Below are 25,434 nucleotides of genomic sequence, written 5' to 3'. Positions count from 1 at the left end.
CTAGTCAGGACTAGCTCTTAGTCTGGTGCCGTGGACTCAATGCGTTGAGCACTGGATGCACTCCTGAAGCACATTTCATCCAAAAGGGATTTGGTTTCCATGCTCCAAGACTGCCCTGCAGTGCAAACCTAAATGTGGCAAGAGGGGGGGGATGAGGAGATTTGCAGCAGAAGTGCCCTTCTGCTCTGTCCTAAAATGCTAATGTAGCCACACCTTAACTTTGTTTAGACTCCACACCAAAAACGTGATGATAGAAATACTCTTCTGATTATATGGCTTCTTTTTGTGTTAAAGTCCATAATACCTCAATTTTTTTTGGTTACCTGACGCTTCCAGGACATCACAACCATTGTGCTGTGTGTTCAAACAGGCAAAGGGTATCACATAACTTACATCTAGAGTGTCTTGGAGATATACTCACAAGGTACTGATGACAGCAACTTTCAGTGCCTTTTGCTGCAAATTAGAGCCTGTTTCTTGCCATGAACTCTGCCAATCTTTGCCCAAATGCCAGATAGTCATCAATGAAAGCCAAGTAATAAAGTGCTCATTTTGAACACGGAGCAGTGAAGAGGACAGGCGGTTATCTGAGCGAAAAGTAAAATATCTGTGCCAAAAAAAGTAAAGCACTTGCTGCATGGTACATTCAAAGGGGTATTGGAATGATGAGTTTGCAGGAAATGTGTTTCCGTTCCTGTTACGAATATTAGACCTCTGCTTGTTAATAGAGATGTTATCATTGAACTCTTTTACTAAATGAAGCTTGAAACTAAGCCAGAAAGTTATACTTTATACTTACTCCACAGTTAAAAAACTGCGTAAAGTAAGATAAATCTAAACTGAAAGTGCTAGTCCTTAATGAAATGCCACACAAATTCATCTTCCAGATAGGAAGCGACTATACCTTCTCCAAAATGCACTATTCCTAATCTCAGTAGTAATTTCAGTGTAAAACACATGCGCTAGGCCTAGTTCAGACCTTGCTATCACATTGCTGTGCTGTTCTGGTTTTCTTCAGCTCTTGCATTGTGCTCGCTGGCTTTGTACCTGTCTGATGGTTCCTGGAAATAATTGCCAAGCTGACTCACTGGTGAAAGAGCCCCAGCAGAGCTTGCTTTCTCACCTGACTTTTGGAGACTGGGGCTGTTTCATTACTGTTGCTGAGCGTAGATTTGCTCTGGGAGTAATTGAGTATTTCTAACTAGGTAAGGTAAATGCCATGAGCAGAGACCTTGTTTCAGGTGAAAAGAGGGCACGTTGGTTGAAATGTTACAGCAAACTATATTGCCAAAGAGGCACTGTAGATTGGAAAAGGTCTTTGTTTGGAACTTGGATGCTTCAGACTACAACAGTAGGGGGAGAGGTTTTCTGCAGCATACTGTTGTCTTAATCTTAAATACAGCACCTGTTTTGTGGGGGGTTTTTTGTTTTCTTTTTAAAGGGAAACAAACTCTTAAAATACACAGTGTTTTACTAGGGATCTTAAAGTGCTGCTTCTCTCAGAATAGGTTTTTAAGCCTCTTCAAGAAAAAATGAATGGTGAACTTCAATAACCAGGGAGCCCAGTTCAGGACTGTTCTGACAGCTCAAGCGAGGGGACTGTGAAGCAGTGCCTCCCTGTTTCAGCGATGACATTTCTCTTCTCTTTGTGGAAACTTCTTTACCTTTCCCAGTGGTGGTTCTTGCACTCTTCCTAATGTGCAAATTCCTTGCCCGAGACAATAAAATCTAAAGTGATACACAATTCATAAAGCTCCTCCACCACTCCAAGTTTTGGAAAGCACCACCCTTTTGTTATGTCCTCTGCTTTTAAAAACAATATGCAGTTACCATGACAACTCTTGCCCACACTGGAAATCCGTTATTGGGAGTTTCTGGCATGGCTTTTATTTGCATGTGCTGCAAACAGCACTGTTATTAAACAGGCTGTTAATTATTCTTCTAGTCACTGAGACAACTGATGTGATAATAGTTACAACTTTCTTATTCCAGGTAAGAGTGGTCATGCACAGCTCTATGCAGCTGTGTTTGCATGCTCACTACTTTTATGTATTGCTCTTTTATAGAGAGATTTTTTTTTTTCCTTACAGCCTGAAGCCATGCTTACTTGTTTAAATTATCAAGGAACTGGGAAAAAGAGATATTTTGGGGTTACTCACCATCCTTTTTGTGAGACATTTTTATTAGATATTTTCTTCTCATTTTGAGGGTGTTTTGGTTCTTTTTATATAGATATTTATTATAGTCTCTTGTGTGTCTTTATTAATATCTTTTTTTGATTATTAATTTAGATATTTAAAAAGATGCTTGATACTGTACTTTGTCCTCTGAATAAGTAGTGGCAATGAAATCATGCATTTAGGATCCAAAATTCTTATTGTTCCTGTTTGAGGCTTGAAAATTTATCTTAAAGTGATTGTTGAATTCATTTCTAACAGTGTACAGTAAAGCAGTCAGCTTGTATTACCAAAGGTTTTATTATGATTTCATGATCCATGCTACAGGATGGCAGTAAGAGATGGCATCTGATGACTTGGCTTTTTGTTTTTCTTTCCCTTTTAGGAATTTCCATGGAATGCAGATCATGCCACTGGACTGCATTTGGGTAAAGGATGAGATCTGCATTTCTCTCAGGAGTCTTCCAACACGTTTTCTAAATTACCTTTTAATGATGTTCTAAGTGAGTTTATGTGAAACAAATGCTATCGGATCATGAGTGAAGAAAAAAGCTTTGGTGTATCCCAGAAAATGTTGTCTCCTTCAAGAAGTACTAGCAGCTGCTCCTCCAAGCAGGGAAGTCGACAGGTAATATAAACTTTTTCAACCAAACTGAAAGCATTACTAAGATTGGCTGTTACTTTTGCTCCTGAATATTGGCGAATCTCTTAAATGCTGTTTTCCTGTTGCTTGCTTGTTTTATTTCATCACTTCTCTGTTTTCCTTACTCTGTTTTCTTTTTTTATTGGTAGCAGCATCTTGTTTTGAGTCAAATGCAATAAACACACATTACTGAATAGCACGTACTTGTAAAACTGGAATGCTAACAGTGAATTTGAATCTCTAGCACATTGTATGTATGGTGTCTTTATAGTGAAATACTGCTGCTGTAGCAGCTTGGTCTCACTGGTTTGATCCTGAAATCCCAAATCTTCCCTGTAAGATATCACGTTTGTGGTAGAATATTATGTAACTGCTCTGCTTATTTCAAGTTTCCAGGGAAAGGTGTGCGTACATGTGTGAAAGAGAACGCATTTTTCTGAAACTTGACATAGGGCCTCTTTGACAATGAAAAAGTGCCTGTGAATGCCTATGTGTGCTGTTTGTTGCTGTAGAACTGTAGTTAAGAAAATAAGTATTTGTATAACGCGATGCATCTGGGTGCCTAATGCAAAGGATGCTTTGTTTTCTGCAGAGGTCATGCTGTTCTTTAAACCTTACAGTTTTAAAAGACATGTCTACGAGTGTTTGCACCTGACAAGTGGGACTGCTGAAGACAGCTTTTGTTTGTGGGCAAGAAACATTGACCTGCAGCCACACTGAGAATTAAGCTTAAACATGCAATCCATGCTTGCAAAATCATGAAGATGGCTTAGTGGAACTCTTGAAGCTGCCTCAGGTTGAAATTTTAATTGGAACTGAGCATCCCAATCCCCCAAAAGCTTCAGAGACCTCAGCTGTGTTTTGAAATAGCACCTGCTTTTCTGGGACTTTTGGCCCTGTACATACAATTGGCAAGGCAGACAAATCTCTGAACAATTTATGCCTTTTAAAGTGCTGTGCTTCTAAGAAATGCTCTGCATTTCTAGTATACCGAGCAAAGGAATCCTTGCTTTCAAGATGCCTTTTTTGTTTTCCTGCAGCATTATTTTTTATATCCTCGGTAGGACGTTACCTTTGAAAAGTGTAATTTAAAACATTTGGTATTGTCTGTTTCAACAGTTCATGTCTCTCAAGTGTTACCATGTAGTATTTAAATAATAAGATTTACATGAACATGACTAAATCCACTGGTGTCTTACACAGCCAGTATAAGCAACCATACTTATGCAGAAGCAATTTCTACAAGAACCTTGCTTCCTGCCATTTAACATGATCAAATCTGTTGGCTAGCTCAGGCTTTTGATACTATTATTAGTGGGTCCCATTTCTTATCCATTTTGTTCTCACCTGCTCTCTTTGGAGAAAAGGAATAATTCAGTCAGGGTTAATGTCATCTTGTCAATCCCCAGTTTTTTAGTCTTTGATCCTTGTACAAAAATGCAAGGTGTACCTGACCAAGGTGAGAGATGCAACTTGGTGTTTTGTTTGTATTCCTGGTACATCCATGCTCATTCATTATAGTCAGGCAGATGGTAAACTGCCTCATACACCTATCAGGTCAAGCTAAATGGAGGTATAAAATAGGTTGTTTCCCAATGTATACTGAAGGGCCATACAGTTGATATTTCTTCGTGATAATTTAGGGCATGGTGATAAGTGTCTCCACTTCGATTAATGTTTTAGTATTAATCTTTTCATGGTCAGTCATTGGAATACCAAATAAGTAACAGTACACTTTTGCATCTAGGGAACCTACGTGGGTTGACTGTCCATGTTTTCAGGAGGTGGTAATGATAGAGGCAAGCCCACAGAAGTTGGGGAGTTTGTGTGACTTGTTATATGCTGGGAAATGATCACTAAGCAGGCTGAAAGCTCTGCTTGCTTGCTTTTTCTATATAGTCTGAAAATTTACAAACATTTTTCAGAAATTACATGTGCTTTTTAAGGTTCCACTGGTCTTTCTGATATTTTTATTTTTAAATAGGAACTTCTAATATTTGTAAGGAATACTTTAATACTTTATCTATTTCCTTCTTTACCAAGTGCAATAACTTTCTAGCTCCTCCTATAACTTTGTTTGCATCTGCTGAAGTGATCTAAGGTCTTCCTTCAAAGTAGCAGAATTTATAAAGAAAAAAAAATTAATTAATTCTAAACTACAGTTTCTTTCAGCATTGTCAGTGTTTATGTGCATGACTGTGTATTGCTGTTCCTTCCTCAATTCCCTGAAGTTTTTGGTGTTTTTCACATGGTTGTTTTTTCACACTGAAGTTGTCTTGCAGTTTACAGAACAAACTGTTTTGCTGGGGAAAGCAAAGATTTAAATATCCTGTGCAGTATGCACTCTGGATATTTACTTGAAAATAACTTCTGCGTGTCATTTTCCCGTATGTTTTTTTAATTTATTTGTTAATTATAGTTTGTGAAGGTAGCATGTTTCAGTGAATGTTTTGTTAGATATACTCTTTTGTGCTGCATGTGGAAAGAGGGACCTTTAGGTCTAACAGAAGCAGTACTCTGCAAGACTAACCGGCCTGGACACAGGAGGTGAGGAACGGATATCTTCTCCCTCTTCCTGCTCCCCGAAAGGCTCTGGTCTTGCAGATTATGAAGATCTTTACCTTGCTAGATAGACCCTCTCTTTAGTGGCATAAACCGTATAGTATAGCATATATTATAAAATCAAAATTGTTGGTCTGGGCAGTGAGGATGTTCTTGGGTCCTATCCCTTTGCTCCCCCCTTCCCACAGAGGATTTAGTGTCACACCTGATCAAGTAGTTTTGTTTATATAATCAATTGCTTCTTTTCTCACTCAGCCTCTTGTATTGGTAAATTGGAGCTTTGCAGTCTGTCCCTACTAATATCCACCTACTCAGGGCTGACAAGGCTGGGGATGAGTGATGCCACTGTCTGAGAATTATTTAATTTGCCCTTTTCATCTGCATGTTAGTTTAAATGACAGCACTTTAGGTGTTCTATTAGAGAAAACAGCATCAATCTAAAGTTCTAGAAAACTGTTAAAAATCCCCTAATCCAAAAAGTACCACATGTGCAATGTACACCTCCAGCAGATTTTTTTTTTTTTTTGCAAAGCCCCTGTAGAAGAGTACAATGTAACACTATTACCGATACTTTTTTATTAATAATATCATGAAAGTTTAAATGATTTTGCCATATGCTCTGCAGATTAGGGAGTGATGTGGTATGATTTTTATATTCTTTCCTTTATCTTCCAGCTCCATGGAGGGCTTCTTATTCCTCCTTCAAACACTCGTGCCTCTCTCGGAGACCTTCAGAGCTAGGCTTGTTGCTTGCAGGTTAATGACAGATCTGCCTGTCAGGTGCTTTTCTCTGTGCTGCTGGTCTGACACAGCAGTTCTTTTAATCTGATTAAGTAGAAAGAAATTCTGAAACGCACAGGGAAAGGGACCTGGACAGTTAATTTGTTTTTCCCCCCAAAATAGTGGGATCTGAGTTTTGAGTCTCTCTGATTTCCTAGGCACAGACTCTGTTGCGGGTACGCACTAGCACCAAATAACAAGAAGCTACCTGAGATTGGGATATGGAACCCCCGTAGTACAAGGCTGCTGTGCCTGCTAAAATTTAGTTATTGCTCCCCGCAGAGCAACATGTGTCAGTGGTGTAGAGCGTAAGTAGAGTCCTGTGATGCAGAAGATGGGCCACTGTGCCAAAAAAGCGTTGACTTAAGCAGCGCTGCAGGACTTGGAGAGGCCTGCTCCTTCCTTTGCTAAACTTGGTGCCCTTTTTCTGCCAGATGCAACACATTTGCGGTGTGAACTGAAGATGCTAACAGTTAATCCTGTTCCACTAAGTTCACCTTCACCTTGAAGCCCCATAGCAGGTTTGAGGCTACTGCCACATCCCACCTCTCTGCTTTTCCTCTGCTTTTCCTCTGCTTTTCCCTGCCCCTCTCCTTCAGTCATGGAAAGGGATCTCTTCCACAAAGCCACAACTCAAACTGTGTTTTGTGAGGAAGGAAAACTGGTGTTGATCTTCTTTAAATTTAAATTGACCTGTGATCAAAAGAAGATATATTGTGGTAGTTATTTTTAAGTCTAATATGTTAACTAACTTTTAAAATAGATTCAGTAGGGAAAAGCTTTATGTCAGGAATGCTGCTTAAAAAAACTCATGTTCTAAAAAAGAAAATTAAATAAATTCTGCCAATTTTATGAACCGTAACAAATGCTTTAGCTGCAGCTGATGCCAACCCTTATCCTCCACGAAGCGGGTTTCTGTTTTTGGCACTTTAAAATATTCGGTACAACTGACTGCATTTTACACTGGAAGGAAGTCTGGCACTGTCATCTGTTTTGTTCAGGGAGCTGCAAGTGCAAGCATCGGTCTGAGAGCTGTTCAAACTCATTACTTCATCCTTTCTCCTGAAATAATTCACCTTGAGGAGCAGTATGGTACAGAATATTGCAGAAAATGAGGAAGGTTTTATTTTATTCAATAAAGAAAATGACTACAGTTACCTAATGACAGACTTATCTCTGAAGACCAAAGCGTGTGCTTTTTTTTCCTCAGCCACAGAGCAGGTATAGCTTATATATAGCAGGTATATATAAGCCAAGTAGCAACTGTAGGGTGAACTTCCAGTGCTGATCTGAAATGAGCACCTCTGGACCTGAGAAAAGTAAAGAGCATGTTCCTCCCTCAGCCTCAAGTGAAATTTCTGCCTGGGCAGCAAATGCAGTGTTGATCATTTTGTGCAGATATTGGCCCATAATGATACAAAATCTTTTGTAGTGTCATAACCTTAAGACACGACCAGTCTGGACATCAGGCTTATGCTGGAATTGTTAATGCCATTCAGCTGGGAGTTTTGGGGGTTTTTTAGGGGGTGCGGTGGTTGTTTTTTTTTAATTTAGTGCTGTGGTTTGGGGTATCTCTTTCAGCTCCCTGTTGTGGGATAAGAATCAGCAAAATGGAGCATAATCTGAATGCTTCCAGTAGCTTTCAGGAAATCCTGTGTCTCCAATTTGCTCCTCTGCTATTTTAGACAGATGAGAACAGATGATAACCGACCAGCCTGATTCATTTGCCTTCATTTTAGAGAGTAAGCAGTTTTCTTTTGCTTCTGCAGCTGCTCCCAGCAATAGCCAACTGACACTTTTTCCTCATAAAATGAGGTGTCAGATCTCTCGCAAAATAAAATGCCGATCAAGATCCCGTAGGGTCTGGGTCAAGAGCGAATGGATCCAAAACCAGTCACAGCAGCAGTGTTTTGAAAGATGTGGGAGTTCAGGGGTTCAGGTGGGAAAGGTTGGACTCTTCTGCACAGACGTATGTGGAAGAGGACCAGATGCTGTTAATGCAGTGTTGCACCTTGCATGTATCCAGCAGGTCCCCAAACTGTTAATTCCCTGAGCTATTCCTTGCCTTTCCTTGGGTAACTTAGTTGATTAAATAGTGTTTTGCTTTTAAAAGGATCCATTTCTAATTCAACTAAGCTACCTTTACGTAAAGTTTGCACTTGAAGCGTGAGGTTCCTGGGGCAGAAATGTGAGCAGGAGACTTGCCTTCACCACCTGAGACGTGGCAGGCCATTGGGCCTGCTTAATGGGCAGAAGTGCTCCCACTTCACCCTTCACCTTTTCTTCCCACGCTTTTTAATTGTGAAGGCACATTCTTGGCCGCCTCACTGACCTGAAGAACAGTGAGAAATGTGGCTCTCCTGCAGGAACGTGGGAGACACCTTGTGTCGGGACTGCAGGAGAGGCCCAGACAAAATTGGAGTTGTAATGCAGGCCAGGATGTGCTCTATATTTAAAAGTTTGACCAAAGCTATTGACACCATGAATGTTCCAGGTGGGTGTAATTGGCTGGGCTATTTCTCAGCTGCTTCCTTTCTCTTCACCTCATATGCCCAGTGTAGCATGGGTCTGTGTCACTTCAGGAGTCCCTTTCTTTCTAAGCTTACTCTTACAGAAAGGTGAATCTGGATTCTTGTGTTTTTCTTGATTGTGCTCAAATTTCTGCTTGTCTCCTGCAAGCAGACCACTCTATCAACCATATACTGTGTTTAAGCTTAACCAAAGTCTGTGAGAACTTGATCCAAAGTTCAAGAAAGTTGTTTCATTAGGTATCACACTAGAATATTGAAAAGGATCTACTGTTCACTAGTCTTGACTGCTACCAGATTAATTCTCAGTGGACAAGTTATGTGTTTGGGTACTGCAGGTTAATATATTTTGGTGAAGGCAAGGGAAATAGCCTGCTTGGTAATTGGGCAAAACAGCTTTTAAGGTCTTCTGGCTAATTTCAAGAAGAAAGAAACAAAAACATAAACACAATGTTTTTCTTAATCTCGCAGATGCTCCTGGTAGTTCTTAATTAGAATTATCTCTCACTAGTTCCATCAGGCTTCTCACTTTTTAACATGTTTACCTTTATCAAAGTCCCCAATTTGCAATCGGCTAACGTCAAGATTATTTTTTATATTGGCTCATTTAGTAGATGATATTTTCTGAGGAGATGAGATTTTATCCACACGTGGACATTTAAGCAGCAGTAAGTTCAGCTGTTACTTAGTTAGTGTAAATTGTAGCATTACACTATATTTGATGATATTTAAAGAGGCTGCTCTCTGTCATCATAACAGTCCCAATCCTTGTGATTATATAAGGGTTAATAAATAATCTTTAACAGGAAAAAGAAATCCAAGACCACTACAGAAAGCATTTAGTGGCCTAATATTTACATTTATGGCAAAAGAGGTGGTGGAACATCATTTCTCTTTGGCTTTCAAGGTTGTAGACTGTCAGGGGGGAAAAAAAAAAAAGGTTGCTCTGTCAAAAAAAAAAAGGGGGGGAAAAAGTCCTTAGCTGTGGAGGCTTAGAGCTGCCTTTGTACCTGAATAGCTGTCAAACTGCAGCTAGCAAGCTCTAGCTAGCTGTCCTTGCACAGGCACAGGCAGGCTCGCTGCTTCATGCTCTGCCAGCTTCACCCTCTGAAAGACCAGGGCTGTGGGTCCCTAGCAGCAGAGCGTGCGCTGCCGCGGCTGGTGTTAGGCTGATGTGCTGGAGACAGCCCAGGAGGCCTTCTGCGCTCCCTTTAGCCCGCTGGCTCATGATATCCATGAGTAACTTCTCTGGTCCCTGATCTGATATCATAGTAATTTACCCCAAAGCAGGAAAGCGTTCATGATCATTGAGAATTTTGAGTCCCAGAGTAGTAAAAATAAAAAAATTAAGAATATGGAGTGTAACTTCTGGTTTTCAATAGGAAAAATATGATTTAATGATCATTGGTTAGAAATAATGGTATCTAAGTAGCTGCCAAAATATCTCTCAAACTGGAGGGAGTAAAGAAGCTATTTGTTACAAAACCGACAAGGGTAAAACCCAAACCTGTAGGGGCACAAAATGTGTGCCGTGATAACAGTTTCGGTTAGGACAACTGCAGTTTTGACTTAGCTTCAGTTAGTAGAACATCATTGGGTGGTCTGTAGGATGTTGAATGACGGGAGCTGCTCAGCCCCACATTTCTACTGCTTGCAGCCTGCTGTGTGGTGAGTGCTGGCAGAGTGAACTCAAGCCAGGGAAGCAGAGCAGCTTTCCGGTTTGTTCCATAAAGTGCAGTGCAAGGAAAATAATAACGAAATAGCGGAGTGCCGCCAGTAATGTGGTGGAGTAAAAGATCACGTTCCTTAAGCAGTTTAATGAATGTCTTTTCCAAGATGGTTTGCCGTTATGCCTTGTTACTCAAGTAATGAGCATATTACCTGATGTAATTTTTTTTTCTAGGTTTCTGGGCGTGAATTTTAAGGATTCTGGAGATGGATAAATGAGCACAACTAGCACTCTTGCTGATTTTTGTTTTAAAGTTTCTTGACTCAGGTTATTTTTGGGAATACTTCCCTACGTATCTTACAGGGAGGACTACAAGTACTTACCTACCTGGTATAGTTCTGTTTTCCCTGAAGTGTTTCATACTAGTCCTTTTTTGTCATTAAATTCTATATGTTAAAGTATTCTTTGTCTTTTTCAAATATATGGGGATGGTACTAGCACATGCCATTTCCTGTCAGTTGTTCATAATTCTAGATCTGTCAAATCCTATGGTAGCTGGCAATAAATAATTAATGAGATCTCTGATCAGAAATCTTGAAACTCATGTTACATTGTCATTAGCAGTCGTTCCATAAATAAGAACTGTAAAAATACTATGAGATTTATTCTCTTCTCTGTTATGTTGCTGCAGGGTCTTTTCTCATTGAAGAGTTTCTGATAGCAAAAAAGAGAGATCCTTTTTTAATTAGAGGTGTATCTGATGAAGGGTGGGTTTTATTTTTCTTGTACTCTCCCTTTATGTCATGTTACTCATAGTACTTGAGTTACTTTCCTGGCTTTTTCATTGTTTTTATTTGTTTTTCATTTTATTTGTTTTTATTTTATTTTATTATTTTTCCTTTAGGGAGGCTGCAATTCACACCAACACAAAACCCTGAGTTATTGAATATGGGCAAAAGAGTTTTATAGAAAAGGTCTTCATTTTTAGTGTCTTTTATATCTGCTTCATAACCTACAAAGCATATCCTTTTAGCATAGGCTATTTCTGCCTGTGATGGCAGAAGGTTTTTTGTGCTAAATTGTGACTAGGCTGTGGCTATATACTGTGTGTGTGTATGTACAGAAAGATATACATATAAAATTCTGATAAGCACATACATTCAATGAAGGATGGTGTCATAAAAATAGTGGGTTGTTTAGTTTGTATTATGTGTATCAAAATAAAAAAGAATCTTGTCTCTTGGAAGATACATAACAAAGTGTTAAGATGGATCTGAGGTTAGATTTCAACATAATTTGGGGTTTTTTTACTTATAGCCTTCTTCCTCTTGAATCTCTCTTAACAATTCTGTTCTTTGGAAGAAATGAGATCTACATTTGGATTTTCTGTTTAAGCAGGACAGCTGGGAAATTGTAGAAGGACTCCGGGGAGCAATGAATTGTACCCAGGAGCCACAGAAACAGGAGGGCTACTTGCTGAAAAAGAGGAAATGGCCTTTGAAGGGCTGGCACAAGGTAGGAAAGAAATGTGTATCTGAAAGCCTGATGCCATGTGAGCGGCACTTGCTTGGTGTGGTTTTGTGGCAAAAAGGTTACTTAAGAGCAGAGAAAGTGTTTTCCAAAGAAATATGGGGTGTAGTGAGGGTGGGGTGGTTTTTTGTTTGGATTGTGGGGGGGGTGTTGGTTTGGTTGGTTTGTTTGTTTTTAATTCTCTGCATTTCCGGTTACAGAGGTACTTCTTTTTGGACAGAGGGATTTTGAAGTATTCTAAATGCCAAGCTGATGTAAGTGATCTGAAACCCATTAAGGGCATTATAAACTAACAACACTATTTTATCCAAAATAACAATAATTCTGTATTGTTGGCAATGGGAAATAGAGTTTCAGCAGTTCTAAACAGTAGGTTTAAGGGGGGAAAATGATGGTTTCAGCAGGTAATATCTATCCTTTTGCTTTATTCTGAAGTGATTGTATTCTTTTTACTTTTTTGCAGATAGAGAGAGGAAAGCTTCATGGCTGTATTGATGTTGGACTTTCTGTCATGTCTGTAAAGAAATCAACAAAATGTATAGATTTGGATACAGAAGAGCAGATATACCATCTGAAGGTAGGTCTTCAAAATTGTTATAACCTTGCTCCCAAAATAACATTAGCTGTGTATGATGGAGACCTTTTTTTTTTTTTAATAGTAGGAGGTCTGTTAGTTACACTAATAACTTACTTTTTAGTCTCAGCAGACTAGTTTACACTTTATAACTTGAGAGGCCTTATTGTACTGTTCCAGAGTCATTAACCCTGTTCTGAATAGAAACTTCAAAGATGCCTCATGTTTAGCAGCACTCTTTTCACCCAGCACTTTTTTCAGCAAAGGGTATGCACTTGTTGCACAAGTGCTTTTATTTTCAGTAGTTGTATCTTGCTCTTTGTCTTATCTGTAGGAAGTATTTTCCACAGTCAAATGTGTAGATTTATCTGTCCTTGTGGAATAAATTGTTTTAAAATACATCACCAAAATCAAATTTCTGTTTGTGGTTAGGTAAACCTTGACTAAACCTTAAAAATGGCAATTAAGAAATGACAAATTAAATGGGTTTTTTATTTATGTTGGGGTTTTTTTCCATCTAGAAGTTCCTAAGTATTGTGTTCTGCATTGGAAGTCATAACTATACTAATTGAAGTTTCTATTTTTCTTTACTTTATCCTGTGAATAGTTTTCTGTCATGCTTAAGCTCGTACAGTATGCATTTTAGTAGGAGCATCATTAGAAAAACTTTCCTGATATTTTGCCAATAAAGGTCAGCTAGGCTAGCTGCCTAATGAGCACAAAATACCTTAGTTTCTTTGTTAGTGATTTTGAATGTGAATGTTATAAAACTTGAAATTTTGTGTAGGTGAAATCTCAGGAGCTGTTTGATGAATGGGTAGCAAAACTTCGACATCACAGAATGTACCGTCAGAATGAAATCTCCATGTTTCCTCATGACGTCAATAATCTTTTCTTCCCTGTGTCTACTACTGCGGACTCTGTCCCTGGTTTCTGTGATTCTACTCCGGGTAGAAAGGTATAGTCATGATTTATAAATAATGAGCTTTCATCAGCGATTAAATTAGTCTGATTTATGTTTATTAAGTAAAGAGCATAATGGAAGTTTGTGGTGGGGTTTAAGTTATGATCTAAAATGTCAAGAGGAAAATGATACTATTTATTGATTTACTCCCAAGCAGTTTTTTCTGTGATGCTGTTAAATTTTATAATATTGTCTCATTGTTTTAATGCAGTAAATTATATTTTCATTATTACTTTTAAAACTGCCTATTGAGTTAGAATCCTCATAATTTTTGAGACATATATCAGTATTTGTCTGATATGTGCTGGTGAATATTAGTCTGGGTCACAGAAGAGCACTCGGCTAGATTTTTTTTTTCCCTTTAGCATTTTTTCATTTATCCTTTAGCTAATAAAACCTCACCCCTTTTACATTAATGAATCTGACTGTGCTTACCTGAGGAGTATATAGGAATTATCCAAGAGCCATCACCTGTGGCCACTATTTATAGTTTTAACTGAGGTAGAAGCATTATTCAGACCAATCCAAAGACCATGCTGTAGGTGGGTATGGGGTCTGGATGGGTCCAGTCAGCAGTGTACTTCCCTTTAGGTAAAGTCTGTGACTGTTAGTTTCACAAATGACCTGACAAATGGTCAGTCGAACACCATAACTGACCTCTTTGATGCAGTCTCACAGAAGGGTGATTGTGTTCTGTGCCTGAACACAACCTCTGTGCCTTCAGCAGTCTGTACATTGACTGGCTGACGTTCACCCAAAGAAGCTCTTCTGCTTCAGTCTAGAACCAGTGATCTTTTGAGAATAATGTCTTTTTTTAGCAATACTGTGTTACTTACTATAACTGAAATAGCTCTCTGTTTCTGTAACTCCAGAGTGTCTCCTAAGCCACAATCACTTCTTTATTATCCTCCTGTCTAAGGTTTTCTTTTTCCTGGCTATATTGCTGTATGATCTGACTGGGCTTGTTCCCCAATACCTGCAGTTCATCACTTTGGTAGGACTATCCTGTAACTGAGTATGAGTTTTACCAAACACAAGCATGTACCTGAACAGCTTTTTGCTAGTGGCTGAGAGGGAGGGGATCTGTGCGAGCGGGCAGCTGAAAGAACAGTAACTCACCCTGCGGTAACAGGGCTGTTCTGCAAAGAGCTGTCTGCATGCTTTGCATGGTGCCAGCACCTCTGTGGCTCTGACAGCCTGCTTTTCTGAGGCTGTGTCTGCAAGGAAATGGCAAACCTCTTGCAGCCATTTATTTCTTTTCTCCCAAAAGACAGCAGGGATAGAGAGGGAGAAGAATATCGAGGGCAAAAGTGGAACATTGCAAAGCCCGTGATATCTCTGTCTGTGCTCTCAAAAAAAAAAAGAATCCATGCGACCAGCATATCTAAAATCTACGCTTACTGTCCGGAAACTAACCATTTCTTCTTTGGCATGAAAGACTTTAATTCACTTCTAATTTATTAATCTAGATTTGCACTGCAAAGAAGCCCTACTTATTTTCATGTGAAAAATAGAAAGGGATAGTTCTTAAGCTGCAGTTAATCACCTTAGCTCTGCTGAAGCTAAATGGAAGTTTGCCAATTTACACCAGCCCTAGCTTGATGTTACTTGATACCAATCAAGCAGTTAGGTTATTCTGAGAAAAATATATCAAGTGAACTTTGCATTGCATTTTATTTGCTTTTAGAAACACCTGATGAGTTTTCACATCTGGGTTTTTTTTGTTGTTGGAAGGTAGGTTTATGTATCTACATATGTTTATGTGAGTGCTTGGATTCTAAAGCTTAGGCATGCTGATCAAAAGCAAAACTATGCTAACTGGAGCTATACGAACTCTCTCTTGCCTGTTTCTTGGTAATGCCTACTTCCTTCTTCCCTCCTGCTCATGCCCCTCAGGTATATGAATTCTGGAAAAGTTGGTTGTATGAGATAGATTTCTGAAGACATAAATGTGGGATTTGTTCACAAAATGCCAGTACAATTGCTCATCTTTAAATTCAGTTTACTTGTGCTTTTAAAGGTGCTGGGATTATTATTTGGGTATACATATATAGATGACTAAAGCTCAGGAATAAAGCTCAGGAATAAAACAGCTAAACTACATAGATTAATTGAAAGATAAGTGTGCTTATTGATGCTTACTACTATTGCATACGGACTATATAAATTGACATAGTACTGAATGACATCACATGGATAGTGCATTTTATTTTATTCTGCAACTCAAGTTGGAGCTTATGTTGTAAATTCGAAAAGACCAACTGAGAAAATGGCAACTGACTGAGATGTAGATGATGTTTCCTATGAATAGATTTGAAACTAGTACTACCTGAGTTTTGAATAAGGTGAGCAAGAGGTAATGAAGTTTGTAAAGTGTATGCTTTAGAGAAGAGCCAAACAATTCAGTCAGCTTTTCTCATAACCAGTAAAGTGCTCATGTAATGGCACTTAAGATGAAACATTTTAAAACTGATTTTAAATAAGATGTTGACAAAGCATGTGATTTGTGCAACTTCCTGACATAGATATTATTAAAGATGAAAGGTTTAGTAAGGTCTACAAATAATTAGGCATTTGAATAGCTATTATTTGTACTTACACTAGAGAATAAAACAGCATTATAGGCCACAATCAACTGGTATTAGTATTGGGTGGAAATTTCTTCCCATTGGAAACTACTTAATTGTACTGCTCAATTAGCTCTAACACAGAATTTCCAGCATCTGCTGAAGCATCTGATAGCGGGCACTGCTGAAAATGAGGTAAGTTTGAAAATGGTTACTGATACATTGTAAAAGGCTAGTATTTACCCAGATGAGGTGTATAGTCACACACGTATTAAGGCTTGTCAAGCCAAATCCATGCTAAAGTCATACAACCTTGAGTAAAATTGTAAAATAACATCTAGTAGATCTTGCTTTCTTCACTGAAAAATAGCTTTGACAAATATCTGCATGTTACATACAAGTTACTTTTGGGGCTTCTTCAGGGAGCATGGAGAAGGAACAGAATGTCCAACTTTCATCCTGTTCAGATATGGTGCTTAATTCTATTAAGTTTACTTAATTGATGCAGAACTTTGCCCTTCCTCAAAATTTAGTTTTCAGCAAATTTTTATGGTTCCCTTAGTATTTCCACTGCTCGTGGACAGCAGTTATGTTAGGTATCCTGACATTATGCACAATGACTGTACACCTAGTTTAGTTCATACACTTTTTTTTCTCCATGTTATTGATGCCTTCAGTCCTTGTCCCTGATCGTGGACCTCAACAGTTGGTTGTCAAAATTTGTGGATACGACATTGAAATATTGTTTGTTAATTATTCACTTGTTCTTCTTTGGAACAGGCAGGCAGCTTGACCAAACAGAATTCGTTGTCAGCTGGAGGTAACTTGTCATTTTCCTTTTCGAGTAATGAGTCCAGGATTTCATCTTGGCTACACTCTTCTGAAGACATGGAAAAATGCTCAAGAGGTAATGATATTTGAAGGAAGTTGAAAGTAGCCTAATATTTCCCCTAGTTTTTCTTGACAGCAAGAGTACTACACCGTAAGTAGTCATTACAGTTAGAGTTTTCTCTGAAACTGGAGGGAGGAAAGGGGTGCTTGTTGATAAACTGGCTACTCGTTTTCAAACGGAGTAGTGATTTTGGATGTTGGGGTATCAGTTGTGGGCACCTCTTCAAGGAACCTATATATTTCAGTACATTTTCTTTTATTATACGAACATCACCTTCAGTAGTAAGATTTGAATTTTCTTAAGCTGAGTATTCAAAAAAGGGAAGCATCCAAAATCTAGTCACTTAAAAAGCACTAAATCTTTGTACTTCAAAGTCACCTTCTGCTTTCATGCTTTCCTAAGAGCATGAAGATCTTTCTCATATTGGTAGTGTCTGTGTGATACTTATTTGGTAAAGTTTTACCCACGAGTAAGCTTCAGCTCTAATATAGAGGAACCTCATCTCCAGCTCTGAATGTACAATTCAGTCTTGATGCCTGTGGCATTGTTACCCTCACCATGAGGAGCTCTGACTAGTCCCAAACTGCAGTAATTATCACATTATTCTCATTTTTCTGCAAGCAACTAGGGTAAAAGATCATGATCATTATACACACCATATAGATGCATTTCAATATTTTGAATTTGAACTTGAAGATAGAAGGATACAAGCTTTTTATCCAGTTGTCTAATAATGTGCTTTTAGTCAATGAATAACTTATGCTAGCTACAATCAAAATAAGACTAACCTACAAAGAAAAAAACTTTCAGTGTGTCTGTTACTTTAGGGCAACTGAAAATATTCTCTTGTTCAAAACAGACCTCTCCAACTGTCACACATATTTACTGGAAATGAACCAGCTGTTACAGAGCATGGATGTTCTTCACAGGACATACTCAGCGCCTGCTATAAATGCTATGCAGGTTTGTTGTTTAAAAAACAAAACAAAAAAAGTTTTCCCTTGCAATTCCAAAAAACAACCCCAAATCCTAAAGGATCAAGGTATTTCTTCTTAGCTCTGCCAGTTTTATGGCAATCTGTATTATTTTTGTCCTGTGTGTTGTTAAAAGGTTGGACCTTTTGAAAGCCCAAAGAAGGAAAAGAGAACACACAGGAGGTGGCGATCCAGAGTTGTTGGGAAAGAGGCTAAAGGAATGTTACAGGTAACTTCAGTCCTTTCAGTGCCCATCTTTCTCCAAATCTTAGTTATTGATCACTTCTTTGTGTGACCAGTTTAGGAAATACGAATAATTTCTAAGTAGTGTCCTGTGATAGCTCATTTTAAGTGGTAATATATCAGACAAAACACAAATATGTTGTCATTGATATCTGCAATAGGATCTGTGCTGTTACCTTCAGGAGACTGGCCATGTTTTTCACCCATGTTTTCAATCTGCCTCCAGTCTGGGGGGTTGTGGTGTTGCGTTTTTTTATCAGTACAGATTTTTGCAAATTATCCGGATAGTTTTGTACACATTTGCATCCAGAGGCCATGTGATTAGATACTTATAAGTGGGGAAAAATAGTATACCATATTCTACAGCTCTCAATGGGCTTGTTTCTTGGAGTTTTGCCAAATCTCCAGTTATGATATCTTGGGCAAAGTTATATCTATGGTTTCATTTATCAGGTGTAATCCATTCCAAGCCTATTGGTAACTGACAGTAGTTTTTCCATTTTTGGTGTCTCCAACATGTAACCCAGTTGGGTACAATAAAACAAAATTTTCTTTACAGTTTGTAAAAACATCACAAACGGCTATCATCCTTATAGGTGCCTTCAGTGTTTTCTGCCCCTATGAGACTGCATGCTTCCAATCCAAATTTATCTACAATAGACTTTGTAGAGGAGAAAAATTACTCCGATGGCTCTGAAACGTCATCAGAATTTACTAAAATGCAAGAGGACTTATTTCACATTGCACATAAAGGTAAATGAAATTGTCTTTTGTATGTGGTTCTATATCATCACAATTTAAATAATGATGTGACTTCTGAGAATGCTTCCTATGTAATGTTTAGAAAAAGCAGAAAACACCCTCCCTCCCTTCCTTTAATTCCCTTGGTGAATTGCAAAAGTTGAGATGTTGAGTCATTTGAAAAAAGTGGCTTAATCATCACTTTTTTATTTTTTATTTAAGAAAGGACAGCCCTTTGTTTTATGTACTAAAAGCCTGGATTGTATTTTTTTGCCAAAAGGTAAAAATCCTAAAATTAGTTGCTATAAACACAACAACAGATTATACTCTTTTGTGTTTGCATGCATATGTGTGTATATGAGCACATGTATGTATGTATATTTAATGTGGTTCACTGTATTTCAGAGTCAACATTTGTTGGTGATGCAAGGGTTGCTATGGTAGTAACCTATTTTTAGTGAATACAGAAGAGTAAAATCATGTAAAGCAGCCAGAGGGGCAGCATGACTAGAAATGTTTCTTCTCTCAAAATAATTTTTCATTAGCAGTGCTTTGCTCCATGACCCTTGCACCAGAAACATTTTTATTGCTTAAGTCATCTTGGTGAAGAAGGCACTTAAGCACTTATATCTGAAAGACTTTTGGAAGTGTTGGCTTTGTCCCCTTTTGCACAAGATAATGGTCGATGTTATCAATAAGCATTCTTTGCTTGTTTTTCCCCTCTGGTGCTGATATATCTTGATTCTGTTACATAAGGAATGTATCTAAGTAGTAACCTTTATAAAGTCATTTATAGTCAAAACTGATGTATGTTTTCCAAAAAGAGAAAAGAAGTGGGGGTGGGGTGCAGTTGGAAAAGTTGCTATTAAGCAGAGCAAAGAAATCACCTGCTCAAGATCATCTTACCTGAAATGTCCATGTCGGAAATTTTGGTTAGATTGACCCATGCATTTGAGGGGACAATTGACTTGGTATTATTTAATACAGTATCATTTTATTAAGAGTACAAAGAATTTTTTCCCGAAGTTGCTTTATACCACACTCCTTCCAAAAAAGGGTAGTGAAGAAAACTTTTGTTTTAGCTTTTGATACAAATTAAATAAAATGTAACATTAGTACTTTAGTATGTAATAATTCTTGAAAATTTAAGTTGGTATACAACTTACTAAATGTCATGTAAGGTCAGTGAAGACTCTCATCTTGTCATCCACATATGAAAGGCTAACAAAATAGATCATAGTGGATACATCTTCCTCCCCAGGCCCTGTGATACTGTTAAAGATTTCTTCAAATAGGTTAAAGGATGAGAATTAGCTTTGGTAATAGTTTCCAGTGTTGAGATATACCTTAAGAATATTTTCCTAGAAGAGTAAATTAGGTTACATCAAATACTCAGTGAAGTGATGCTGATTCAGGTTAACTCGCAGTGGATGAGTAGAAGAGAGAGGTATCGGAGATTTCTTGTTCTTTGCCCTTTCCATGCATCCATGCTCAGATTTTGTATCTCTGTTTCCCTGTAAATGGATACGTTTTTGCATTGGCAGTTCTCATGACTGTATTACAAGGCTTGATTAGGACCTTAGAAATCCTGTAATTCTCCAGTTAGATGAATGTTGAAATCCTACATAAACAAATATTACTCAAATAAATTTTTATTCCTTGTGGTTAAAGAAAAGATTAAATGTCTTAAAAGTAAAAAAATAAGGAAAATACATTTCCCCTTTAAAAATCCAGTGGTTTTAAAATTGCATGATCTGTTGTCTGATTTAAATGTTTCAGGCTGGTGATACTGGCTCAGGAAGGAGTAGAAGTAGCAGCGTAACGTGCACAACATTCAGGATCTGACCCTTTGAGTCACTAAATCATCTAACAAGCTGAAATTTCTTTATCCCAAAAAGAGATAATGAAACTCAACACCACAGTTGACTCGCTTGTGGGGAAACTACTAACCCTATAGCTGTGGCACAGTATGTGTTATAGCTGCTTTTTTGATGATTTTTTTTTTCTATTTCATTTTTTTTCTTCCCTCTTCCTCTCCCCCACTGGAATTCTTAAAGGAATGTGGAATAGAGTCATGACCATCTGAAGATTCAAGCTAATTGGGGAACAAAAGCAAGTGAAGAGCAGATGTGGTTAGTTAGCTTTGTTGCCATCTGTCACAAATAATCAGAGTAATTTTGACTGTGGCTAATATAGTCAACACGGTAGCATTCACCATAAACATTTCTCCTACTAAAAAATCTACCCTATAACCTTGATTAATATTACTTGTTTTTAGTAACCCACCCTGGATCTCTCAACCTAAATTCTTGTTTCTGTCACCATAAATGATATCTCATTGAAGTTTTACATAATTGGTATGTATACAATTGGTAGCTGTTTTTAACTGTCACTTTTTGTGAAATGGTTCTAGTTTACTTCACCTTGAGGTCAGCTTTCAGCACCATATCTACAGAGAGAGAGAAGCTGAAGCAGATGCTGGAGCACGATGCATCCTCCTCTCCATCTGCACAAATAGTTGGCTTGAAGAATGCCTTAACATCCGTAAGTGACATGCTGAAGTTCAGCAAGCTTCAGTGTCATCAGATACTACTTTTAAATTTTATAGTAGTTAATTTCTGTTTCTTTAGTGTCTGTTCTGTGCTAGAATTTGCAATATTGAATCATAGTAAGTTGTTATATATTGTGTTTTTCAAAGACTCTTTCCTAAATATTAAAGGTATTGTGAAATCACTGAAGTTTGATAGATTGATTTAGGTATATAGTATAACCTGTATCATTTGATGTTAAGAATCAGAGGGCTGCTCTGTGACAATGAGTCTACTTTCTGTTGAAACATACACTGTTTAATCACTCGGTTCTGGTAGGTTGTGGGTTTTCTTTTCCTAAACAGCACTCAAGTATTCACTGCATGACTCGGCATAAAATAAAGGTGAGAATGGCTGAAAGCACTCAGCTGTCCCTTCTAATGCACTAGAGCTTCACCATGCTGCACCAAGACACTGCAAAGCAAACTCAAGTACAACTTGTTTATATTGACTTCCAACCTTAATTATCTGTTAATCGTCTAAAAGCAGCGATGGAGCTGTTATGGCAGAGTTCTAAACGATGAAAGATTGTGCTCTTTAAAAAGGTGGGGGGTTTTGGTTGGTGTGCTTTTTGTAATTGGTTGAGACCAGAAGTTTCAGGTTGGTCATGTTTGAACATGTTGACCAAACAGTGATCTGATTTCAGAGCAATGAGGGACATCGTTACCATGGCCTTAAAATTTCAGTGGTGGTTGCAAATTCCTCATCAGAGGCAGGGGACACTCTCTGGCATTGATAAATGTAATATAGATCATCTTAGAACTATTTCAGTATGAAAACTTCCCTTTACTTTACAAAAGCTGCATATGGTTATAGTTTTTTAAGCGTATAACATGCCTCTTTGCCTAGACCTTTAGAGGCCGTGATGTGTTCAAAGGATTTAGAGAAAGCTGAAACGTATTGCATAATAACTGTACTCACTCACTTGCACTTCTTTGTTTTTGGCTTTCAGATGTTCTGCTTCTGATATTTGAATAGGTGACTTTTATTTTTCCAGTGTTATTTGCCTACCATTTTGTATCAAAAAATCTGTTTTAAGATTTCTGAACTCAGTGAACACTCAGCATAGCATGAAATTTTTTTTCTGAGCAATGAAATTCTGTTGTCCATCTTCATCCTCTAAATGTCTTTTAAAAGTCATTGTTTGAGGTATTATCTGATACTTAATAAGCCTTTTGTAGCCCATCCAGAAGTCACCTGTGAACCTTGGCAGTTTCAGCAGAGGTTAACACCTGTGAGAACTATTCTTAGCCTGCAGATCTGTAAAGCCATGATGCCAACAGAAATTTTCTCATCCTGTACAGCAGAGATCCTGTAGGAGAAAGGATTAAGCTTCCTTTGAAGACATGTGGAAGCACAGATATGATAAACTTGACATATTTCTAAGACTTCCTTGCAAGAGAGTCCTGTGTTGATGACTTTCACTTAGTGTTTGTCGTTGTTCATTTCAGTTTGTTTTCTGTACATGAGGAACAAAAAATCAGCCTAACAGGTTGAAAGCTATCAAACATAAGTCTGTTTTGCTCTCATCAGCCTGACAGGGGAAGAAAAGTGAACAGATTTAAAGTGCATAAAACACCACAAAATTATCATCTCTGCCTCTGCTTCTCCCTCATTAAGATAGTATCCTTGACCTACACAGAGTCTAAGAAAAGCAAATACAGAATGGGGAAAAGTACAATATTTTTATTTTTGGGGGAGGAAGAAGACAATAGAAGGAAGAAAACGCTTTGTAGCAAACAATGAAAATTGGAAGATGCTATTATAGGAAAGCTGAGTCTTTTTTGCACTTATTTGATGATGTGGGTGTAACACAATGCTGTCCACTTGAACACTTGACACAGAAGTGATACATGCCTGTATGGCAAATTCAGACCACACACATGTAAATCCAGAAATTACTTTCTCCCCTCCATCATCACTTTGAGCTTACTGTCTTTCCTGCCCTCAAGACTATTTTCAACAAAAATTACTGTCAAAATCAGAAGCATTTGTGGGACAAAGCGGATGTGTAAACAGCAGGGTTCTCCACATCCTAATATCGATTCAGATCACTAAAATGGGCAGTAAGTCTTCAGTATTGTTCCAAAATTAGTAACTCAACCTTCTTCAGAGATATTTTCATTGCAAGCAAGGTTGCATTCTCTTCCTACAAGTCTAATCTAACTGACATCTGTCCATCAGATGCACCCAGCATGAGTAAATAACACGTAACAAACATGAGTTTGCAGTAGAGGCTTTTTATTCTGATCATTGCCATTATAAGCTGATAGGACAAAAATTGTACCTGTACCTGTCTGAATTTAAGTCTTATTTCTCTGTCAGTGGAAGGTAAAGGGAACTGTCAGCGTACCAGGCTGATGGGAAAATCAAATGTTTTTGATGTGGCAAGAGTAAGAATTAATGTTGAGAGAGGCTAGATTTGAGATAGGGGTGAAGGAAGGGAGCTTGAAAAGAAAAAAGATGCACAAAATTAATTTATAACTTATTAAATTGGCTGGCAAAACCTGGTAACTTGAAATATCCCTGCCATCTTTGGCTTTTTTTCTTCATTTATGTGTCTTTTCCCTCACACTGAACAAAAATAGTTTTAATTTGAGAGATAAGGAACAATGTTTGAAGCATTTATAATAAATGATTTGCTGAACCAGTAAAAAATCCATGTGGTGGTGGTGTTTTATTCTGCACTTTAAATACTCTTCACCCCTTTTTACACAATAAAGCCACGTTCAAGTCAGTTGAGAGAACTTTATATCCCCAATATTTTTGTTAAATATTCCAGGCAATAGCTCAAAACACAGATCTTAAAGACCGGTTACGCAGAATACATGCCGAATCTATGATCCTTGATTCAGCATCTAATGCAAAATCAAGTCCAGATTTGGTGAAGGTGGGTATGGATTTCCTCTTTTGGTGATGTCTGTTCTTCAAGCCCCTACATCTAGACAGTGCTGCATAGCTGCATCTTGTCCTGTTCTTCATGTCTTCCCTGTGGTGTATTGTGTTAGTAAAACGAGTCCGCTTTCATGGTTATGAGTCATTTCTGATGATGCGTTGTGTAATATTTGATTTCAAAGACTTTCCTTGTGAGCAGTTTTCTTGAGCACACTTCCATTGCTTTTTGCTACCAGTTCCTGGTGTTCTCCCTCGCCTCCTGCCCGCTTCCCATTCAGCATGAACAGAGCTGCCGCCTAGTTACCCTCATGCTACTGTTTCTCTCCCCCTTATTCCCCTGTTAACTTTCAAGTTCTGTAGTTCTTCCTGTTGCCCGTCTAAATATTGTTAGTCCAGAACGCTAGCTACCAATGTGGCTCATGTAGGGTTCAGAACAACTATCAGACATTTCCATGAAAGGATCAAAGAAATGAGACGTACAAGAGCCCTTTCAACTATTTGGTTTTCTTTGTGTGAGCCAGGGAGTCTTCTACATATCCAGGGAGCCAGTTTGAGATGTACTGATGTTCAGGCAGTTTTTTGGCTTGCTGCAGAATGCATATGAATATGGTGTATTTATATGTCATAGGATCTAGGTGTTAATGGTGCTAGTGAGGGAAGCAAGAACTGTGTTATTTCTGATGGATTTTCCTAAATGTTAACTCATACAGAAACTTCTGCTGTGCTTGTAGTATAAATCTTTCATTAGAACTTGAGTGGATGTAACACTGGCGGTTTTATATAACTTATTATTTCCTTTTATTTTTAAAGACAGTTTAGTCATTCCGTCTGTTCACTTATAGTTTAGTTCTGTTTTAGCAGAGCTGTGTTTTGGTCATACTTAGCTGTTCAGGGTTTTTTTTTTTTTAAGGTAGTTGATCATTCTAATGCCTTTTGCTTTTAATCCCTTGAGAATTTGAATAGCACTTAAAATGCTATTCAGACAAGCATTAATGCATTGGGTTTTAATTTCAGGAGTTCTTTATTTTCTTATTTAGTGGAGGTCCTTGCAATGACAATGGATTATTTCTGAAACTTGTTCTACGCACTATATATATATACACACAC

The 25,434-nt window shown here is 38.1% G+C and overlaps 1 protein-coding gene across 7 annotated transcripts in view; it reads left to right on the top strand.

Moving 5' to 3' along the window:
• The window catches only part of OSBPL3 (oxysterol binding protein like 3), a 91,035-nt gene that overhangs the window by 41,696 nt on the left and 23,905 nt on the right, over positions 1-25,434 (top strand). For 5 of the 7 annotated variants that reach the window (XM_075493008.1, XM_075493005.1, XM_075493007.1 and 2 more), the window contains exons 2-11: positions 2,563-2,805; positions 11,755-11,874; positions 12,090-12,143; positions 12,353-12,466; positions 13,251-13,421; positions 16,775-16,901; positions 17,746-17,849; positions 17,997-18,089; positions 18,700-18,856; positions 21,258-21,388. In XM_075493008.1, the coding sequence (XP_075349123.1) occupies positions 2,713-2,805; positions 11,755-11,874; positions 12,090-12,143; positions 12,353-12,466; positions 13,251-13,421; positions 16,775-16,901; positions 17,746-17,849; positions 17,997-18,089; positions 18,700-18,856; positions 21,258-21,388 (1,164 nt within the window). In that variant the 5' untranslated portion in view covers positions 2,563-2,712. The remainder of the gene's footprint in view (positions 1-2,562; positions 2,806-11,754; positions 11,875-12,089; positions 12,144-12,352; positions 12,467-13,250; positions 13,422-16,774; positions 16,902-17,745; positions 17,850-17,996; positions 18,090-18,699; positions 18,857-21,257; positions 21,389-25,434) is intronic. The other 2 variants (XM_075493009.1, XM_075493012.1) reach the window with 1 other exon arrangement.

Source organism: Mycteria americana, chromosome 2 (genome assembly GCF_035582795.1).
Source record: "Mycteria americana isolate JAX WOST 10 ecotype Jacksonville Zoo and Gardens chromosome 2, USCA_MyAme_1.0, whole genome shotgun sequence".
Taxonomy (NCBI): Eukaryota; Metazoa; Chordata; class Aves; order Ciconiiformes; family Ciconiidae; genus Mycteria; species Mycteria americana.
The sequence above is the reverse complement of the archived record's forward strand: the minus strand, read 5'-3'. Positions and strand labels throughout refer to the sequence as shown.